The sequence below is a fragment of the Triturus cristatus genome, chromosome 8 (assembly GCF_964204655.1).
Source record: "Triturus cristatus chromosome 8, aTriCri1.1, whole genome shotgun sequence".
Taxonomy (NCBI): domain Eukaryota; kingdom Metazoa; phylum Chordata; class Amphibia; order Caudata; family Salamandridae; genus Triturus; species Triturus cristatus.
The window spans coordinates 1,327,169,121-1,327,192,181 of NC_140591.1; the positions used below are offsets into that span (position 1 = coordinate 1,327,169,121).

At 42.5% G+C, this 23,061-nt stretch overlaps 1 protein-coding gene across 3 annotated transcripts in view; it reads left to right on the plus strand.

Moving 5' to 3' along the window:
- USP25 (ubiquitin specific peptidase 25) overlaps positions 1-23,061 on the plus strand; it is a 439,609-nt gene that overhangs the window by 48,705 nt on the left and 367,843 nt on the right. For all 3 annotated transcript variants that reach the window (XM_085623051.1, XM_085623052.1, XM_085623053.1), the window contains exon 2: positions 9,580-9,657. In XM_085623051.1, the coding sequence (XP_085479177.1) occupies positions 9,580-9,657 (78 nt within the window). The remainder of the gene's footprint in view (positions 1-9,579; positions 9,658-23,061) is intronic.

Here is a 23,061-nt window from a genome sequence, read left to right on the forward strand (position 1 = left end):
CTCTGTATTATATCGTTCTGTACTGCTTTCTATGGTATTCAAATTTTATGAGTCTCTCCCTATCTTTTATCTTTTTACAAATTAAATTTTACTTCTGTAAATAGCAAATTTGTAATGAACTTATATTGCTAGTTTTGTGTCGTGTTGTTTTTATGAATTGTATAAGGATGGACTCTGCTTTTATGATATATTTTTTGTATCGAATAAAGCATATCATGTAAAAATATAGAAGTGAACTGTATAATTAGAAATACATAGTGTTCTTGAAACTTGACGTGTGCGACCGTGTGCTTCATGAGGGAAACACAGTTGTGTTCAAAGAAGTATTTGTACAAAGAAGTGTCCAGTGAAGTTTTTAGTACAAGACCTATATAGGCAGTATTGCATGTGGCAGACTTGACGTTTAGATGGAATTGGCGGTGGCTGGCCATTTTGTAGACCGATTCAGGAGGAAAATACCGCTGACTTGCCAGCCTCTGTGACCTTCACAAAGGTCCCTTAACTAGGGGTGTGGACAAATAATGTAAATTGCTTTCACGTAATTGCATGAAATTCTGGAAAAATTATACATAATTTCCAAAATTTCAAATCCATCATTTATTGCTATATTTTAGCGTGCAATCTGTCTGTTTGTTGCAGGGACTCAGGTTGTGCTGAAAAGAAATCGCAAAAAATGCGATTGCTACAAATAGCCACTCGTGTTCTGGTTGTTTGCATTGTTGTGTAGTATTTTTACCTTGACTGTTAGACATAATTATGAGAACGACAAGTGTAATGCGAAATACCCAAAATGACGTGACTGACGACACCGTAATTACAATTGTGCCCAGAATTACCTGTAACCCGCCAGTAGCAATGTAATGCAAATACTCAAGAATGCATATGATAGTTTTACCTAAGCTTGTTTTGTTCTTGAGGCAGTGTGGGAACAGGGATATTGATTTTGGATGGTTATGGACTGCTACTTCTTGACCAGTATCTAAGGAAGTCCATTTGCCTTAAATTAGATTTACATTGCATTGTGTTGTATTAGGTAAATGTATTTTCAATGACCAGTTCTGCTGTTTTGGAAACTGTGTCTATGATTCTGTCCTTATGTTTGCGGATTCATTTAAGATTGCTCGTTTCCTGTGTTTTGCTCGTCAGACAGACTTCCTTAAGTCTCTAAATAGAGCCAAATAATTAAGCCACCATAATTTGGGAGTCTCTTCTTTGCAAGAAAGGATCAGGGCACCACCTGGGTGATAGGGTAGAGATGTTTCATTCTCTGAACAACTTTTTTTTTTTCCTCGTGAAAGGTTCATGTTGTTGTAGTAAGTGATTTGTGCGTTTCTTTAAAGTTAAGTGAATATTTGATTTAATGCATTAGAAGGCCATCCTGGCGGTTGATTTGTTCCGAGGTTGGTGCAGTGCGTACCAAATCAAGAATTACTTTGCCCAGGGCCCGGAAAACACGCATTCCTATTTATAAACCGCATCATTTTGCAAGTTTTACTGCATGTACTTTTTTGTCTAACTATTTACTTACCAAGTAGGTACAGGTTTTGGCTCCAAGAGAGTCCAGCTTTTATTTACTTGGGATGCTGTCAGGATTGCACTGCCTCTCGCCTCTTGCTGAATTCCTTCTCCAAATGTTTAATAGATGGGTTACAGAACAGTCTCCCAGAGATTAGACTAGGATTTGTTGGAAAAACTCATGTTCAAAAGATACAACACTGCGGGTAAGATAGAACATGCCTATGATATTCGCGCTTCGTGGCCTCCACTGGTTTCAGGTGCGCCTATTTTCCATTTTGATATAGTAGTAAAGAGGTATCGAATGCATGGGATGATTCCTAATCGTTTGCAGAGCCGTCTTAATCCCTAAATAGCTGGATTGTGTTCTGTAATATCAAAGTATTGGCTTGGCGTTGTCTCCCCGCACAACCATCTTACAGTGGGAGGACAGGAATTCTGGTATATTCTACTTTACAATGGAACTGCACCGCCAAATAGTGCTTTCTTGACCTAAAGTTCCACTTTTCTATCGCCCTTTACCACTTTGCCCATCTCTTTCCCCCAACTCTGCCGACTTCTACCTCTGTAGTGACTTCTTGGGGTTATGTGGATGGAGAGGTCCAGGATGATCTATTTGTTGGGAGCGAGGTTGGCCTGTGGAAAAAACAAGATAGATTTATTTTAAGGCATATCTGCAACCCAACAGAGGAAGCCAATTGATGCCTGCGTAAGGTTACAAGGCCTATTCTTAACCAGCTACTGAGGTGAAGAAAGCACACCTTACCCATTGCATTTTAATACAACCACACAACTTTAAATGTAACATCACAAATGACCTCATTGCCCACATCATAAGAACCCTCATTGATCACAACATTGCTTTGGCAAAACACTAACCACTTATTTTTCAAAAAGTAGTGAAAATATTATACCTTTTGGGTTAGGTAGAAATGTGTACAACTAAGGTGAAACTTCTCTTTGTGGTGAGTAGTGGGACAAATGGACTCTGTCATGCACACATGATTTCGAGAATCCATGTTCTAGGCCTTTGCTAGACATTTAATTTAAAATCCTAATTTGTTCTTTCTTTCTAAAAAAAAACTGTTTATCTGATGGGAACAGGATCATTGATATTTTTGTGTCTCACACAAGAAACACTTCAGTTAAAGCTTGATACATTCAGCAGTTTCTTGGTTAAAGAAGTAAAGTTAAGTGAACTGCAATAGCATTTGCCATGAGGGGGCAAAATAGCGATGGGAATTATTACACATATACTACCTAGCTACTGGGGATATACCACTTCAACAGATCAGAACAACCCATCTTTATTTAGATCCCCAGTGCAGTTTTAAGAGACAACAGTTTACTTGACAGTAGACAATACGGTCCAAACAGCCTGGCGTCAACCTCCATAAGTGACACAATAAACAAGAAAGACCTGATTTACAGAGCTGACAAAGACTAATTAAAAAACTAATGTGTACTAATGTTGCTTGTTGATGTGCCCTTGTAGTGTAAGTAGGAAATTCCATTTGCATGTGTTTGTTCCTTAAAAGTTCACAGATTATTAAAAATTGAGTGCAGTGCCATTAAAATTAGGAAAAAAAACATTCCCAGCCCAAAGTTATGGGGGATGCAATATAAGTCGGGCCTTTGATAGAGTATACAATTAGATTCTTTCACATACAAATTAGTTCCTGAAGTGGCATGGACTACTCCATGCAACCAAAAGCCACTGGATTAACTACTAACTTTGGGTTCCGAACAGCTGCTGCTTGGCATAAAGCGCTTCATTATCAACCGGCGCTGGAAAACTTTAGAGGCGGTTACTACTTGTAGACTGTGTCATCAGTATGAAGAATCTATGGTTCACTTGGTCTGCACATGTCATTGTTTGAACCACGCACGTCGTGCTTTATTGAAACCTCTGTTTTTAAAATATGGAACACGTACTTGTACAGGCCATGAAACTTCTTTTTAACTTGGAGATCCCAATGGAACTGGCCAGATTAGCGAAATTCGCACACAAGGTGAAAGAACTTTCAGGCAAAGCCTTAGTCATGGACTAGAACCAGTTTACGGGTTTAACATATGTTTTACACAAATTTTATCTGTTTCGCACCTCTTAAGTGCTGCGCTTTTAAATCCATCTAATCTCTGTTTTAGTCATAAATATTAGATCTGTTAAATATGTATCATCTAGATTGAAGAAAGTGAGTGGTGGAGACACTTTGCTTGATCTCTTTTGTAACAATTTTTATTAATTGATACCATAGCATTTATTCATTCATTCATAAAGCGCTCCATTTCCTTGTTGGAGATGGTAAGTACTACAAAAAAACAATTACAAAACCACAACAATATGCGCTTTTTGAGACCAAGCATCTTTTCTTTCAGCCACTGTGTGTGCATTTTTATTTTCTTTAAATTGATGTCCTGGCATCTTCTCAAATAAGGTTTTGCAAAACAAGCACTGGCAAACCCAAAAGGCTGGCAGCCAACACCAAACTTATTGGCTTTGCCAGTGCTTGTTTATATTTGCTGTGGCAAATTGTGAAGCACAAGCATATCTTTGAAACATATGGAAAAATCTGTTGCAAATACTGCAGATCATTGATTATGCAAAAAAAAACCAAGACTTTGCCGAATCAAATGATTCCAGTAGCCTTGTTAGCAGGCAAGATTACAGATTGGGTTTACCTGTTTTTCGTTTTTTATTGTAGATGTATTGAGTTTGGGGTGGCTATTAAGAGGTTTTTCCTAAGGCATCTTGGAGATGGTTAGATCTTTGAGTTCAGGTTGAGGGTTAAGTGTAGTAAATAGAGCACCATTAATTTAGGCTTTATAAAATATTGGTTTTGTGTTGCTCACTGTTCTGTAGTCTTACCTCTCAACATTTGGCATTAGGTGATGCATGGCCTACTGATTTTGCTAGATGCCAAGGATGTATTTGGAGAAGAGGGAGAGACTGATGGAGAAAGATCAATTGTGTTCTTCTGATCCCCCAGCAACTGGGACTCATGTCGTCTTGTACTTCTCAAGCTCGGAGTATCATTAAAAGCCAGTGATAATAGGACTTACGCAACATTGATGTGTTCCGAATAGGCTTAGATGGAATCATACTGTGTCCTTATGCTCTTCTCCCAATTTACATTTTTCTTGCCTTCTTACCAGCATACTAAATGTATTGAGGCCATGTCTCGCTTTTAATCTGAATGCAAGCTTCCACACGTGGCAAATAATTCTATTTCTATCATTAGTTCATATGTGGCCTGTGGGAAAGCTGCAGAGTTATAAGCAACAATGTCTTTTTGGGAGGGGTTGTGTGGAGGTGGGGGGGGGGGGCAGGAATTCAGGAATCTTGACACTCTGCTTGCCTCCTTAGCAACCTGGCTGGCACTGGTAAGCACCATTTATCTGAAATAACAGCTTTTGACAGCATAAAACAAACTTATTCTTTTGCTGTGTGGTTATGTCAACATTTAACTTCCCCCTCATCTCTGGAATTCTTCCTTCAATGCTTGGAATAAGAGGAGAAAGTGGAGGGCCGTATATACATGGAGTGTGCAGTTGATTCCTCTCCCTTGTCAAAAGCTTGCACAGGTCATGGTAACAGCAATCCGCAAACAGTGGAAATCGGGCCTGTTAGAACCACGCTCTCATAAAGCCGATCAGTATATTTCCTGAACATCGTCCACTGTTACATGAGTCCTGTGCCTGTATAGAGCAATAAGGGAAGCCATGCTTCAGCTCCTAGACCTTGAGAATCCGTTGGGAGGAGGACTTGAGGATTCCCATGCCCGATGGAGGCTTATTTGACTCCAGGGTGCCTCAATAATTATTTTAATATGACCAGGGCGTCCTGTCCAAGATATTGGGAGGTGGAAGCTGATCTCATGCATATGATGTGGTCCTGTTTCTCACTGACTAATGACTGGGAGGAGATAACTAGCGGCTGTGACTGTCGTATTGAGGGAGGTCCCTTGCTCTCCAGGCCATTGTCTCCTGCACTGGTTCCCACACACTTCCAAGACTAAGGTCACAAGAAGATTCCAAGACTTGGCTTGCATACTTGTGAAAAGGGAAATCACTAGAAACTGGAAGGTTCACGGCGGTCCCCTGCTCATAACATGGCGCAGGGAGCTTGAAAGATGAGCTGGGTATGAGAGGGAGGTACTGCTGCGAGAAGCTAGGGGAGGACTAAATTCAATAGATAGGGCGCAGACATGGGAATCTTTGGTAGACTGCCTTTAGGACCCGGAACGTCCGTTACCAATGATGACACCAGGGGGCTCACCGATTGCTGCTCCCGATTGAATAGCTGTGTGCACTAACTGCATTGAGGATATTACACATTTCACTGACAACCTCTATCGCAGGAACACTTGGAATAATGGGACGGCATTGCTTATACTTTTTCAACAGCTGTTTGGGTCGCTTCGGGACTCAGCTTCTGGAGGGGAGGGAGGGTTGTTTGGGGCGTTTGAATACTGATTTACTGAGGACAACTGTATAGCTTTGATGTATTGCAAGGCATTAATGATGTGAGTAGTCTGTAATTCGTTGGCGTAATAAACCGCAATACAGTCTGTTAAAAAAAAAAGTTAGGATTATTGCCTTTTGCATAGATTTTTCTTTGTATAGCGAGGCTTGACCAGACCCACTGAGGGAGGTTCACTCTACTTGCTTATTTGAATAATAATTCCGTGCTGAAATTTTCTGCAGAAACGTTCTGTGCATGTTTATAGTTTACAGATATTTTCTATGGTACTTCTGAGATCAAAACTGTTCTCTTCAAACTATATCTCATGTAGAAACGCCTTCTGCAACCTAAGCAATTGTAAAAGTCACTCTCTTCAAACAGATGTCACAATGGGACAACTTTGCAAAGCTCCCCTAACTTTAATGAATTAATAAAATAAAAATCTTTGCAACTTGCCTAATCTACGATGTTCAGTAAAGCCAATGCAGGGTGTAATAACTGCTACTTAAATCACCTATGTTGTTTAAAAGTGCACTTTTCTTTGCTCATTTTCTTTTGTTGTATATTCACTTACTGTCCTCCATAATTTGCTTTCGATAGTGGTGAAGCAAAAGACACACAATTCATGGACGGAATGCAGAACAAATCAAAACAATCACCCCCAGTCAAGAGATCTAGGTTAAATCCATCATCCTTTTGCTCACCATGCCACCCTAGTTTAGACCTGGCCATATACAAATCAGTCTTGACCCTGTGTCTCATGGGAACAGTCCAGCCCAAACTGCCAAGCCAGGTCCTCCCTGGACCGGAAACAAGCTTCCTAGGACCGGTTTCGGGGTTTCACCTCTTATCAGCCAGGACAGCTTAAATCCAAGGGCACAGTGAGCCCGGATGACCCACGTCTGAGCGTACCCGGCGCACTTAGGGTGAGGAAGCAAAAGAGACTCAATTGATGGACGGAATGCAGAGCAAATCAAAACATTCACCCCAGTCAAGCGATCTGGGTTAAATCCATCATTCTTTTGCTCACCATGCCACCCCAGTGATGAGGGGTGTTACCCCGAAACCGGTCCCAGGATGCTTGTTTCCGGTCCAGGGAAGACCTGGCTTGGCAGTTTGGGCTGGACTGTTCCCATGAGGCACAGGGTCAAGACTGATTTGCATATAGCTGTTCTGTGACTGGGGGTGAGTGTCTGAAAAGTGTCAGTGCTACATCCTTCATCTCCTTGTGTTTGCTTTGTTCGGCATAAGTTGGCAGGGTATGCCCAAACGTGGGTCCCTTCCTCGCTTTGCCACAGGATTCAAGCTAGCCTGGTTGATGAAGTCTGTTAACCCGAAACCGGTCGCAGGATGCTTGTTTCTGGTCCAGGAAAGACATGGCTTGGCAGTTTGTGCTGGACTGGGCACAGAGTCAAGACTGATTTGCTTATAGCTGTGTCTGAACTGGGGTGGCGAATGAGCTAAAGAACGATGATGGGTTCAACCCAGATCTGTGACTGGGGGTGAGTGTCTGAAAAGCTTCAGTTCTCCGTCCATCATCTCCTTGTGTTTGCTTTGTTCGATGGTGGGGTCATATAATCACACTTGCCACTCTACACAAGTCGAGAAAGCACAATAAAGCAAATAATTATCTATGCTAATATTAGACTCTTTTATTAGAACAGAGAAACTTACATCGATAACTTGACAGTAGCTAAAACCCTATGTACATCAACTTTTAACAATATAAATAAATTGAATGACAAGTGTTGATGTTCTGGCTTTACATCCATCATTTCTTTATAGAAACATGCTCTGTGTTTTGAGGGTGTAAACAGCCCGCTTCCTCAGAGAGGAATTTTGATAATTAGCTGCAGGACTTAACATTTTGTTGTTGTTTAAGTGTATACAATAAGGCCAGTTATACATTGTTTTAGTGAGGTTTCTTCATCTAAGACAACAAAACAGAAAAATACCAGACAGATTCTTTATTTTGCCAATAAAGGACATAAAAGCACACAAGTAAAAACAGTTGTACAAAAGACAATTATAAATACAAAGATTGATACCCCCACCCAGTTGAAGGCGTCGGTCGAAACGCGCGGGTCATGTCATTTTAATTGTTTTGTGTCATGAAAATATTTGGTGTTCACAAAATAAAATAGACCTTTGCGCGATATCTCCTGGATTTTTAAAAATCTGTTCTGTGCTGCTGTGTTTGAAGTTCGGGAGGAGAACACCGTGAAGGAGTGTGTGTGTATATATATATATCAGTAAGGGAAATGTAAATTTTTCACGATATTATCATTACATCCAAACATCAAAGCATAACTAACCAATAAGACATTTCTAGAACAAGCAATATTGCCTTCGATATGTCCATGATTCATAAGGCAACACTTTAAGTTTCCAAATCATACTTATCAATAATCATTTGTTATCCAGGCTTAGGCTTGTACAGCTCAAAATACTTCATAGAATTTACCTTTCAGGGCAGACACTTGTGAAGATGGGCTATAGGACTGATGCATGTTGTCCAAAGAGATGTGGCAAGACGTCGCCTTCATACACATGCTCTGAGAATGTCAAGCAATTCAGGAATATTGGGCAGGGGTGACGAGTTCTGTATGACATAAGTAATGGGGTATCACAACTGATTGTAGTATAAAGTTGTGTCTCTTAAATAATTTGGGGTCCCACTGACTTAAATGCCAAGGATAAAATATGGGTGTCCTTGGGATGATGATTGCTAAGCGAAATATTGCAAGGTTATGGGGGGCACAGGAACCGCCGTCCTTGAGACTTTGGGAAAATGATATCGATCACTGTATGTTTACCGAAAAGACAGTATATGTATCAAGAGGCTGCCCCAATAAGTGGACACAAATATGGAACAGTTACAGGAGGGATATCTGAACCGCGGCTGGTTAGACAAAGGCATGATATAATATACTCCCAGTTGGTCATAAGGTGCAATGTTTTACACTGATTGGTGAACTGTGTGCTTAGTGGGAACAGTGTTGATTGATGTTCTGCGGAAAGACATGCTTGTACATTGTTTTTGCCTGTGATACCTAGTTTTTAATAAAAAGAAGTGTTAAAAAAACAATCATTTGTTATATATGAAATATTGAGAATTTGACCTCTCATTCTTGATACAACATTTATTACTAATCTGTTTTACATATGGTATAATCTCTTCCAAAGAATAGATTGCGCATTTCAACGTTAGTACACAAAAGTTAAAATATAGAGATGCATCAGATCAACAAGTCACCATGATATGTACATGAGGTTTCTTCATACGTTTAAGACCAATACTCTGGTCACTAGTTCGTCTCCTCTTAAGTGTCACCCTGAATTATCAACAAGGCAGAATAAGAGTTGTAAGTGATTTTTTGCTAGCACTGTCAAAAGCACCTTCGGATGGACTGTATCATTGTAATTGAGAAGGTTGGTTGGTCACCCACTCGGTGGGTAAAAGCTTAGGCAGGGACACTTTTCAACAGTTTGTTTCCTTTTCTCCTTTCATTGTTTAAAAAGGAACCCTTTCTATGCTGTACTGTGCTTAAGACCTTTATTTCATGATGATGCTCACTGCATGTTCGTTTTGCTTACAGCATCAGCAGACCTTTTTGAATCAGTTGAGGGAGATCACCGGCATCAATGACCTCCAGATTCTGCAGCAGGCCTTCAAGGTATGCTTGATTTCATCTGAAATTTGTATTTCCTGCAGTTTTTCAGTGGTATGTAAAGGCACTGGTGTCTCTAGGTTTCCAAAATTCAATTAACATATAAGAATAAGAAGCAAATGCATACAAAAATGTTTGTCCCACTACACTCCCACAGTTGTGTGCTTGTCAGTGACTTTAAAACCTAGATTAATGCACACTGCACATACCCTCTATATTTCCTATACTGTGACCAACACATCTTGGATACTGTTAAAGACTACACCTCTGAAGTATTTTTTTCATTAGCAACTTGCATGCTTGTTATATTTGTTGTAGTTTAAGCTCCAATAAAAATAAATCGTACAATTTCTATGTTAAGAGCTGAAACCAGTATCAATACCCAATGATACTAAGCAAACCTAGCCTCTTAACCACGTCTTATTCAATGAAATGCCTCTCACAGATGTTCTTCAACCAATGGTCTCAGTAATTAGTCTTTTTGTGTGGCATCTGCAAGGTCATCAGTCTGGCAAATGACCATGAGTGTTCAAAGAATTAACACAGCGCAAGAGTCAAAGGTCATTCTTAAAGACCTAAACATACTGTATCATCACGCTTGCCTTTAAAGTCAGGTTCAATTCCTGTACCTCACACGACGAGTATTGACAGAATAAATTTAAGGCTATACTCATCTTTTTTTTTTTTATAACCCCTCATATGTTGGTCAGAGATCGACCTCTGTTGGAAGACCGGTATTTCACAATAGAGGGCAGCAAAGCTGTACAAACCCTTAGCTTGCTGCTTAGGCCCATGCTGTCTCTTCTCCTCAAATAATTCAGAGATTTAGAAAGTGTATTGCTACATGGTTAGGGTCCTCGAAAAAGTGAACAAATGTAAATATTTAAGAAGCTGTGTGGATAAACTACTTTAAGAAAATATTTATAACACAGAAAATATTTATCACAAAGCCACGAGAGACACCGCAAACTTGGAAAGTTATAATTTTAATAATAATTTAATACATACGAAAAGTAAAATCCTTGCTATAAAAGGAGACCTTGGATCCGGAATTTCTTAATTTTATAACAGTGGTGCTTCTTTCTGCAATGCCTGCATATGAAAGGAGATGGAGCCAAACTGATAGCACCTTGCAGAAGAGGCGGTTGACAGAGTAGTGCTATAAGTTCTAACAGTTGTAGGTTAGGATGATCTTATCCTAAAAAAAACCTTGGGCTTTAAAACTTTACAGTGTATGACTTTAAAAGTTCTGACTTTAGATCAGAAGACCGTATCTAAGAACACTAGAGTTCAACCTGTGTTGCCTCGACACAAGTAGGTGCTCTGTCTAGGTGCCTGGCCTCCCTGACCAGGGGATAGCTACTTGAAAAGAGCGGATTCAGATGACGTGAGGATTGGGGAGTTCAATCCTGGGTGCATTGAAATCTTTGTCACCGCTCCACACTTCCTCATGATCCAAAGCATCAACCTTTTTCAAGTAATAGTTTATATATTTGAACAAAGCGTAGTTCAGTGTGGTTTTAGATGGATCAAAGCAGGCTAGGACTGCTTCCCTGCAGGATTTTATTCCATTATTGACCCACCCCCTGTGTAGCAAGTCCCTTCTGACCCCACGCAATCACCTCCACGAACTACATCTTCCTCTGGGACCTGAATTCCCACCTCGACCCCCACTCCATTACTCTCCTCAACAGCCTTGCTAACCTCGGACTGAAGCACCTGGTCAACACGCCCACGCACAGAGCTGGACACACTCTGGATCCTATCTTCGCGGGAAGAACAAATATCCGGTTCAGTCACACCACCCAGCCGCCCTGGACGGACCACCACTGCGTCCATTTCACCTTCAACACCGCCACTGCCCCCAAGCCCGCCCTGCGACCACCACAAAGAAACTGGAGTAAGGTCACAGAGGAACTCCTCAACAACACCCTCCGCCAAGAGCCCCCCCCACAAGCGCCACAACCAACACTAACTCCGCAGCCACAGAACTCCACCGCTGGATTGCCTGCTGCGCCGACATACTTGCGCCCCTCTTTCCCCGCCAAGCAACGCCTGCTGAAGGCCGCCTGGTTCACCACAGAACTACAGGAAGCCAGACGCTTGTGCAGACACCTAGAAAAAACCAGTGGAAACCATGGAAGCACGGAAGAACCACAGGAGCACCCTTGAGGAATACCATCAGTGCATAAGGGACACCAAACGGACCTTCATAAAGAACAAAATCCAGGCCAACGTGACCAACGCCAAAGAACTGTTCAGCGTCATACAGCAGCTCACAAAACCACCGACGTCAAACCTTCCCAGCTACTCTGCGACAAGCTCAGCTCATACTTCCACCGTAAGATCAAGGACCTCTACGACAATTTCAGCGAACCGACTTGGGACATCACCCCCTCCCCTCGCGGCCGATCAGCCAACGATCTCGACCTGGGAGATGCCACCGTCTAACACATTACCGCGTCCATGCACAAAACCCGCTCAGGAGCCCCCACGGACCCCTGCCCAACGCACATATTCCACAGGGCCGCCGCCACCATCGCACCCGAAATTGGACGGACCATCAACGCCTCCTTCACGTCTGGCATCTTCCCAGACGACGAAGCGGTCTGAGGTTAAACCCCTCCTGAAGAAGCCCACGGCCAACCCAACGGACCTGAAAAACTCCCGGCCCATCTCTCCCCTCCCTTTCGCAGCCAAAGTCATCGAGAGACTCGTGAACGCTCAGCTGACCACTTTCTTCAAAGTGAACTCCATCCTAGACGCCTCCCAGTCCAGATTCCGCAGTAACCACAGCATCGAGACAGCCCTCCTCGCCACCACTGACGACATCTGCATGCTACTCGACCAGGGACACACTGCAGGCCTCATCCTTCTAGACCTCTCGCAGCCTTCGAGACCGTTTCTCATCGCACCCTTGCAGCCAGACTTCATGACGCAGGGATACAAGGAGCCGCCCATGACTGGATCCGATCCTTTCTCTCCGGCAGAACCCAGAGGCTCAGACTCCCTCCCTTCCGCTCCGAACCCACCGACATCAACTGCGGAGTGCCGCAAGGCTCGTCACTCAGCCCCACGCTGTTCAACATCTACATGGCCCCCCTCGCCGCCATCGTCCGATAGCATGGGCTCAGCATAGTACCCTACGCAGTCGACACCCAGCTCATCCTCTCACTCACAAAGAATCCCGAAGACACCAGACTATGCTTCCAGGAGGAAATGAAGAACGTGGCAACCTGGATGAAAGACAGCTGCCTTAAGCTCAACTCCGAGAAAACTGAGGTCCTCATCCTTGGACCTTGCAACTTCGCCTACAGGGGAGTGCGGGCTGCTGAAGAGACGCAGGGGTGTTGCAGCTGAAGGCAGGCAGGCGGATGCCGCTGTCCGGTATGGCTGGTGTGTTGCAGGAGGCGGCCGCAGGAGCCGTGCTACACGGTCCACACGGTGCTCCAGCCGCTCCTGCCCCCAACGCCTAGGACTGGCGCGGACCCAAGACCCGGACTCCAACAAGGCTCAAGGCCTCAGCACGCAGCACCGAGATGGCTCAGCGTGCACAGAGACAGTCCAGCACGGGCAAGCACTGCCGCTTCCACAGCTGCCACTGCTTCTAGCTCCTACCTCCTTGCTCCTTCCTCCGGAACTGCTCCTCCTCCGTCAACCTGAAAAGTGGATTTTCTGCTGATTGTTAGTGCAGTTGCATGTCGACCAATAGGATGGCATCGACTTCCTCCTTTTTGTTCAGTGTAAATCATTGGTAACTTTTTTACAACTTTTCCAGTGGTAAAGCTTGTGAACCCAGTGTAGCTCCACCTGAGATCATCCAGTAGTTTCTTGGTTGGTGTATACTGGTGGTGCCTTATTTGTTTTTAATTTTACAAATTATTTTACGTTTGTGTCCTAGACTATCACTGTTGTCAAGATGACTGGAACAAGAACCTTTAGATAGAGAATTTCAAGCAGAGTTTGTTCTAATTGTATATCTTCCCACAGATTTCTCACTTAATGAATTCTCCTCCCAGGTGTCAGACTGGTTTGGATAGCTTTTCCCCAGCAATTGCTCTTCAGTGCCACCAGGTGGTCTCATGAGTCTTCAACTATGACTTGTCTGCCCGACATGATGATATTGGGTGCCAACAGGTACACTGGTGTCAGTTCCTGTTTTTCAGTATCTTATCAAAACCTGTGTTTTGACAAAGAGTAGGTCAGAAAAATCCAAACTTTTCTGACTTTGAACCTTTTCACTTAATGCAGCAAGAGCATGACCTTGTGGGACCCACATGACATCTGACTGTGGCGTTTAGGGTCAGAATTCCAAGCCATAGCCTGCAACCACTGCACTTTGAAGTACCTGAAAACCATCAAGGATTAAGAGGCCAAGCTATTTTTGGTCAATACCCACAGAGTTATGCCAAACCATTCCCCTTCGCTCTGAACTAAGTGTCTCTTCAAGAAACAATCTCCAAAAGTTTTTCCATTTAAAAAAAAAAAAAAAAAAAAACTCGCGCACAAAATGTACTGTAGACATTAGATACTCTTCTTCAAGTAAACTGTTCTTCTTATGGGACTGTTCAATGTGTGATGCAACTCCTGATGGCAGACTCTTCTATTGTGGTTGGACTCTTCTATGTGGTTGGATAAGATCCCCACATAAAAAATGATGAGACTGGAGTTCCCAGCTCCTTTGCGGACCCACCGTGGGTTGAGGCATTCCAGTTCCCATTTTAGGACAGCTCCTGTACCCTCTGGACCACTCCTCAAAGGGGAGTATAATCATGCAACTTTAGTGACTCCAATGAGTCCCACACAGACCCCTCCCAGTGCTCTGCCTCCAGCGGCTTTGGCCGCACTGTCTAAGATGAAGTTGAAGTGTTCCAAGGTGCTGTCTCCTGTTCAGTAAGAGCTTTCTTCTGAGCCAACTTGGACGCATCCATCGAATCATTTGAAGTCTGCTGAGATTATTTGTGTGCCGAAGTCAATATTAAACACAGGGAGACGTATACATGTAAAAGTAATTTGTATTAGACATGTTGGACATATTAAACTTCATATGTAGAAGCACATGGGAAGGTAGCACTGCATTACATTATTGGACATGTAACCAACAAGATACTGTGCACAAGTGCTTGTGAAGTTTGGTGATGGGCTCGATGAAGGACAATGTAAAACAACCAACAGTTTACATATTCAGGACATCCAGACAATTAATTATATAAAATTTTGAAACACAATTAGGTCGGGTGTCCATGAAAAGTGGTGCCAGAAGTTAGGCTGTAAAAGTCGGCGGCGTTTCGGCCTGCAGAAATCTTAGGCATGAGTATATCCGTGAGGAACGAATCCAAGCAGTCAGGAAGCCGGCGTTAGTCCTATGGACTAACGCCGGCTTCCTGACTGCTTGGATTCGTTCCTCACCGATTTACTCAAACCGCCCCAGGCTTTAATTAAGTACTCGAGACCTCCAGCCCCTGTACCTATTTCCTGATCTACTCGTACCAAGCTTCTGTGTAAGACACCCCGGATGACATCACTTCTAGCGGACTGTACCCGGGACTTTCCCTCACTGCTTCTTACTCATATATAACCTGTCCTGATGATGGCCTAAGACTTCTGCAAGCCGAAACACCGTCGACTTTTACAGCGTAACTTTTACATGTATATGTCTCCCTGTGTTCCTCTTTGGATCGAATCCGCTGCAATTGATTGTGCTGCTTAAATTTGCTCTTTAATTGATACCCATGTTTGAGACATTGTTGTTTGATATAGATTACTGCCCCAGTCCCCTTGTGGTTTACGGGCTACTTCCTGTGGTCTGATACTGCTGAAGTTAATATTAAAGGCATGTTTTGAAGATGAACGTTTGGCAGAACTCCATCCTAGCGCACAGAGTCTTGCCTAGATGGAATAATTGTTTACCTTCAATTCCCCATGCTATTGCAGTGCCTTATCGTGTCTTGTTTCAGAAAATGCAAGCTTCTGCACAGTCTGTTAGAAGGGGACATCCTTATCATTTTTGCGTTCCTTCCGAAGAAGTCTCTTTATTCACCACTGTGGTACAAGAACTAGTACTAGCTTTAGAATCGAGCCTACCTTCTGTTGAGGCAAAATCTAATATTAGGGTGGAAATCGTTCTGCCCTCACCCCCCAGTGGTGGGGCCATTGCTTTCATTAAATTATGTTCTTTTGCATCCTGTCATGGCTGTATGAGTGGGAAACTTTGCCTTGACCAGATGTTCACATGCTAGTAGTCAGATGTAATCTGACTACTAGCATGTGAACCCATCCCAAATGCCTTATTTACCACACCTTCAGTTTGAAAAACAAAACTGGACTCTGGGCTCTAAAGTCTTTGACTCTGGCAGTTTTGCTCTCTGCACAGTGAACTACACCTGCCCCTTAGGCAGATATGTCCATGCCCTGTAGGACCTGGACAAACCTACCAGACCACGTATAAAAGAAATATTTACCGATTTGATCAGTGCCCATTTGGATGCCTCCAGGCATTGCACCATTTCTTATTGGGTCTTTTTCCTACCAGGACCTGCTACACTTTAGCCAGCCAAAAAAGTCCCTCAGCAGAGCGTTTATAACCACTGCACTAGGACTGTGCCTATTCCACAAGGCTCCCCAGAGACATTAAGGTTGCTGACCTCTGCCGACAGCCACTTGGTCATCCCTGTATACTTTTGAGAAACAGTACTGTCGCACAGCTCGGGCACAAAATGACAGTTTGCTAGGGCTTTTTGCATGACTAGCTTGGTAAATCATTACTACTCAATCCAAAATCACTAACCGTTATTGCTAAAGGACTCGTATTTTAAGTCCGGAATCTGCAGGACGTATTACTCACTAGAAGAAAAATGTTCTTTTGTTAGATATATAATCTTTTACCAGATTCCTCACTGCCCTCCCGCCTTCCTTGTTTAGTTAGTACTAATAATAATAAGGTCCCAAGATGGGCAAAAACATGTTATGGGCTTTGTCACTATCATTTATGCTGTCTTCTATCCTCTCTGCAAGTCTCAAGGGGGTATGGAAAAAGTACCAGGAACTTGCGCTAGCTGTTGGTTAATGCCTAATATACTCCCCTGCTGCCATGGCGGGCGGATGGAGTTGTGGCTGAAGCTACTCCAGGAAGGATATTTAGAAGGAGGAGTCGGAGGAAAATATTTTGTGCCCACCAGAAATATTGTTACCAAAGCCAAGTAACTGTCTTCTGGCCATGGCATGGGATCAAACTCAATTATAGTAAGAATAAGAAATGGTTTTAGAGGATACACTGCAGTAAAAATGTGTCGCAATCACTTGCCACAGGAGAATATATTGGTTTACTTTTATGTCATTGGCATCAAGAAGATGCCTCCAGAAGAATCTCTGCGCCCTGAAGCTTACATCTATCCTGCATTCTTGATCGACCTTGGCAGTGTCAAGGAGGATTATGTCAATAGTGACTATGAAACAAAAACATTACTAGATGAAAAACATTTAGAAATGTCCTTTTGTAGAGGCATATATGAAGGAAAGGGTGTAGTAGACTGTAGTACCAATTAACTAATTTGTCAAAATCCTTAGTCTTTTTGCCTAGAGAAGTGCTAATAATCTTCCTTCAGCAACCTCTTGGTAAAGAGTATGGTGGACAGTGATGACCAGGCTTCTGATGAGAATCCCTGTACTTTTCTCCGCTCTGTATCAGAACGTTAGGAGGGAGCCAACACCAATTCTTGAGAGCAAAAGCATTTACAATCGCAGTGATGCTTTGGTCTTTATATGGGGCAACCTGGTTGCCCACATTACGAAAAATTAGTTAGCTATTCAGCAGAAGTGTGATGGAAAGAAAATGGTGGTACTGAAAAGGTAACCAACCTGGACACTAATAGAAATGTAACTGGTTCTTATTTTTAATGAGCACTTTTATAGCACACAGTCTGCCACATAATACAGTTATGATTTTTATGGGATCTTTATTTCTCCTTGCCACACCTATCATTTTAGTTTTAATGATGGGGTATCTTGCCTACTTTTTGGGGGACATTATTATTTTTTTTTTCTTTTTTTATTTATGCAACGGCAAATGTTTTCCAGTTTGGGGTTTTCTACCCCCTTATTTCTTTGTTTGATGCACATACCATTTTACCATATTGTGTATATACCAAAAGATACATGATGGGAAAGAATTACAAAAGTGGGTGAGTGAAGTGTGTGGGTGCTGTGCCACCATCCTACGTGCATTAGATTTCTTGCTTATTTCCCAAATGTCCCTATGGGATTCTGCATGTAGGCTTGTATATTGTGCACAGTACGTGGGTATTTCCCTGTATACATATATATATAACAAATAGCAGATATTTAGCATTTTAATGTTTTAGCCTATTAATGTAGGCTTTACATTACTGGTAATACGTGTATTTATGTTGTAATTGTGGGTTTTATTGTGTGCACAGATACTTTCTGACCCAAAGTGGTAACCTGCTCATATCAAGCAATACATGATCAATAGATATGAGACGTCCTATGTAGATGTGCTGCGCTATGTAAATGTGATCTATATCTTCAATGAAAGGAATGCATCTTACTCAGATCAACTCTCAAGGAACAATGAATGAATTAAAATTTACCTAGTATTCACAACCGCACTCCAGGCGGAATGCGCCTTTGGTACTACGTGACATTTGCTTATAACTATTGTTTTTACTACAAATAACTCCATTTGTGAGGAAGCTTATGCAGATAGAAGTGACAATGGTTTTGAAGCAGAACATGGGCCGGACCCACCTTGTAGTTCTATCCCATGTTGGAAAGTCCTAGGTCACCAGAAACTGCTGACATAAGATCATTTTCACACTGATTCCAGATTACTTATTTTAGCAGCACAGCTCCAAAGGTCTTATTATATTTCTAATTATATGTATCCTAGTAATCGCTCAAAATATTTTAAGTTCCTGGTCCTACCACAAGATCATGTGGCTGCGTGACATGGAATCGATGTGTAATACGGTGCCTGCAGAATATTCTTTGCTTGTAGAAAACCACGCAAAATATGGTGGGAGGTATTTGTTGCATCTGGCAGAAGAAACTTAACATTCCTTAAAGATGTACTTCGTAGCATTCGAAGCTTACGTGAGAAATGGGGAAAAGGGCCTCCTTTTAAGCTAGCATATGCACCTTATCGAGCTCTTACAGCAGTGTAGGATCACAGTGTGAATTAGTTGCATTTTCTATTTAGACTCTGAACAAAAGTAGAATCAGGGAATTTATTGTAACATACACACAAGTCTTACTCAATGTGCGTGAAAATTGCCCACAGTCAGAGAATCAGCTGTCACACTGAGACAGCTGAGTCCCACGCACATTCATCTTTTTGACTGTATGAATGGTGTCTCCTGGTTTGTCAGAGCCCTTCTGTTGTTCTGAGTGTCGGGGCACACTTTTTCTCATTTTCCTTCACGGGGCCGCTCCCTCTGAGCAGTCTGGAATGACTTACCAATATTGCTGAAGCATTTCCTAGTGGTAGAGCTTGAGCCCTGCCCTAAAGCCAGGCAAAAGCTTTCATAGGCTCATTCTGAGGCTTGGGTGGCCACAGAGGCACTGGGAGGAGGCATTCATTTGTGACTGTGGCAACTGCCTTAGTCAGACTGTGGATGAATGACTGGTGTGCATCTCAGATCCTGATTCTTGAGGCCTAGTTATACCAGGCCCGGTGGTTCTTCCTGCTGCTCAGCACAGCAATTTCATGCTAGTGGTCTTGTGTATGACAGTGACCGCTGTACAATACTGTCTGCAGTCCCAGCCCTGCCTGCCTAGTGGTGACCTCCATGCTGCGGCTTGGGTCTGTACCCATGGCCTCCAGGCTTGTGTCGTCCTTTGTGGTTGCAGTCTGTGCAGCGTCAGTTTCCCTCATTATCCTGTCGCCATGCAGTGACGTTGGAAGATGATGATGCAGCCTTCTAGGGCCTTGGTGCTGAGCTGCCAGCAGTGCAGTGCAGTTGTGCAGCACCCACCATGGATGAACCTGCAACGATGGATCCTATTGGTGACGTTAGGTTACTAGGGACTTCAGTGGAAGGTGTGAAGTGGAGGGCTGATGTATGCTCTGTGGGCACAAACATCATGCGAGGTACTGGCAAACCACAGTTGGTTTCCTTTTAGCAACATTTTACAAAAAAGTTCTGCAGTTTCATCACGCTTATTCAAAAATACATTGCAGGGATTCTGCTCAGGAACAGAACTATGCTTGGGACCATGGAACATCAGCTTATAGGGACTGAGTCCCCATACCGCCTCAGTATCTATGAGACAGAGTCTGACTAGCTATAGTGCCTCACTTGCCAAGCTAACCTTTCCAGACAAACAAGTGAGTTGGCACCCCAGAGCACAACACACTCGACCCCCTCCGGGTATGCGGTAACCTGACGCATCCTTTCTCTCTCTCTCTCATACTTGTTGACAATAACAAAAACAAGAGTCACAAAGTAAGGTTGCAATGTTTATTTGAACTATTGTGCTCTAAGATGCATTTGCACCACAATTAGACAACAAATACCTATCAGAAATATAATTAGCATGGTTAACAAACCATATACCATAAAAAGCACTGCCATGTTATAAGACAGATTAGCCTATACCCCTGCTTTCTACTGAAGCTTCATGATTATATATTAAAGGTCTCCGGTATTAGTGGCACAAAGGCAAGCGTGCTATGTAGTAACGTGCAGAATAAAAGTGGCCTACAACGTGCATAATTACAAGCGTGTTATGTAGTAACGTGCAGAATAAAAGTGGCCTACAATGTGCATAATTACAAGCGTGTTATGTAATAACGTGCAGAATAAAAGTGGCCTACAACGTGCATAATTAGGCTAAAAGGAAAAACTACAATGGGCAATGCAAGAAACACTCAACAGTTTGCTTTAAGCAACATTTCACTGAAAAGTAATGGTTTCATCACTCTTTTTCAGAAATACATTGTCAAGTGAATACTGCATCCGCCTCTTCTTGAAAATAGTAAAATGTAAGACCATATTAGGACATGCACTTTGCTATCACTGATTTCACACCCTTTTCTCTTTTTGGGAGGGAAAATACTGTTTTTCCACAGGGAGGCAGGTTGCTCAAGGAAACATCAGTGTCTCCCCTTTTATGTTTCACCCAAGAAGATTTCACAGTTTGCCCAGTCTGTGAAATACTGTTACAAAGTTCATGCATGGCATGTGACCCGAGAATAGCCTTAAATAGGCTCCAAAGGCAAAACCGTGTAGTTGAGCAAATTAATGTTGTTCATAGATTCACAAGCTGCCCTCCGTGCCTCCCCTTGCGTCACTGACAGGTCTCCCTTACGTACCTCACGTCCCCACATATTCCTCGCTGCACTGTATTCTGGTATTTAATCATTGCATGGGACTGAGGCCTTTAAATTCGGTTTTGTCCCGTGTGCGCTGTGTAAAAAGCACACTGTTGACACGGTCAGGCCAGTTGACGTGGCTGTGAACCTTATTTTTAGTTCACTGTAAATTGGTTGAGCATTTCCGTCTGGTAATTTGTGTAATTTTTTATTTAAATATGAACCGGAAGGAAACGTGTAACGTTTCTCACAAAAGGCCTCTGTATGTATGTATGTTCGGCTGTATAGCAGCTAATTCACTTAGGCTGTTGGCAATGCAACGAAGGCCTTTATCCATATATTACAGTTGTATTTTATTCTATTATTATAACAAATGAGAGCCTGCAATCCCGGAGTAAAAGCCTGTCTCGAATTTCCTTATTAAAGTTGAATTATGAAGTCTCTAATCACCTGTAATAAGAACAATGCGTAGCTGCACAGCTGTAATAAGTTATTACAGTCAAGTTGTGACTTCATAATGCCTGAAGCCAGCAGCCAACGTTGAAGGCAGGTCACGGAGAATAATTACACCTATAGTTTAAACAACGACAATGGAGAGCTAGCTTTTTGTTCTTCTGATCTGTTTTCCCAAATGAACAGCGATACGCAGAAAGGAGATGTTTACGCCAACATATTTGTTGTTTTCCATGGTTTAGGTCTTTACAGGAATGATGGAATCTCTGCATGTTTTGCACATTCTAAGTTACAGAACCTTTTTTTTAATCTAACTTAAACTGTTTCTAATATCTTTTATTACTGTTTTTTGTTTTTTTAAAAGAATTAAACGTGATGAACTACCCCATGCCGTACTTCATTAGGCTACTGCAAGTTACCTTGATGTTCCATGACCTTATAGAGAACTCTGCTATGCTCTGCTTCCTCTATATGGTCCCAGAGGTTCTCTACGACTTGAGATACTCTTACAATGTATGGCATGTGGTACTTTATCTCATTTCTGGAAGGTGAATGCAGTTATTGAACTTTATATTTGGAATATAAATAATTACAGGACATTAATTCCCATCAAAGCTGATTGCATGAACCCTAGCTTCCACTGTACATTCCTAGTTGATACTTAACTTTTTGTCTTTCTTTTCACACTTCTAATTTGTGTTGTAATTGTATTTATGCCAGGCAAAACATACGTAAGAAACAGAGAAGGCGCATTGGACAAGCTGCTCGCACTAGGCATTAATTCTTGTCTGCATAAATGCAGCTTGTGTATTGAAATTTTAGTTGGTGATTTATGAAACACTTTACATAATAGACCGAGTAACTTTGTCAGAATAAGCGTTGGCATACCCTGTGCGTCAGGCTTTGGCAAGGGTGCAGTCATTTTTTTTATTATCCTAAGAAACATATAAAAGTATTTAGACCTAGGAGTGGTCCAGCGGCATGGGCAAACCTACCCCAGCACATAAGTGAATTCCTTTTCAGGCTACTTTGCACATGCGCAAAAGGCAATATGTTGTCACTCAGTGCAAGACAATCAGCTGACCCCATACTTTGTGCTTCAGTGGCCAGAAGCAGAGAATGAAATGTCACCTGAGCAGACCAAATTGTGCAGAAGGAGTGTAAGAGCCTTTTTGTTAATGCATTCGTTACTTGGAAAACAGGAGTCTGGCAAGACTGCTGAAACTGTCTTCAGGTCGGTTGAACCTTAGGAAGAAGTTGATGGGATTTGGCACTGGCGCTTTCTGTGGGAACACTGCAATAGGCAGGTGGCACTGTGGTTGACCTTGGAACATTTTAGTCCTGGTACGGGCCTGATTTTGATCTCGGTGGACAGGTTACTCCATCACAATGGTGACGGATATCCCATCCGCCCAAAAAAAGTGTCATAGGATATAATGGGATTTATATTTCGGCGGATGGGATATCCATCACCATTGTCACTGAGTAACCATTCCGCCGATATCTAATCCGGGCCCATTATCTTAAAAAAAAAAATAAGCACTGGTTGCCTGGCAAGGGCTCGCCATTTGTGTTTGTCTCTTTGCAGGCTTGGTTCAGTTAACTAAATATTTACTCTTGACACT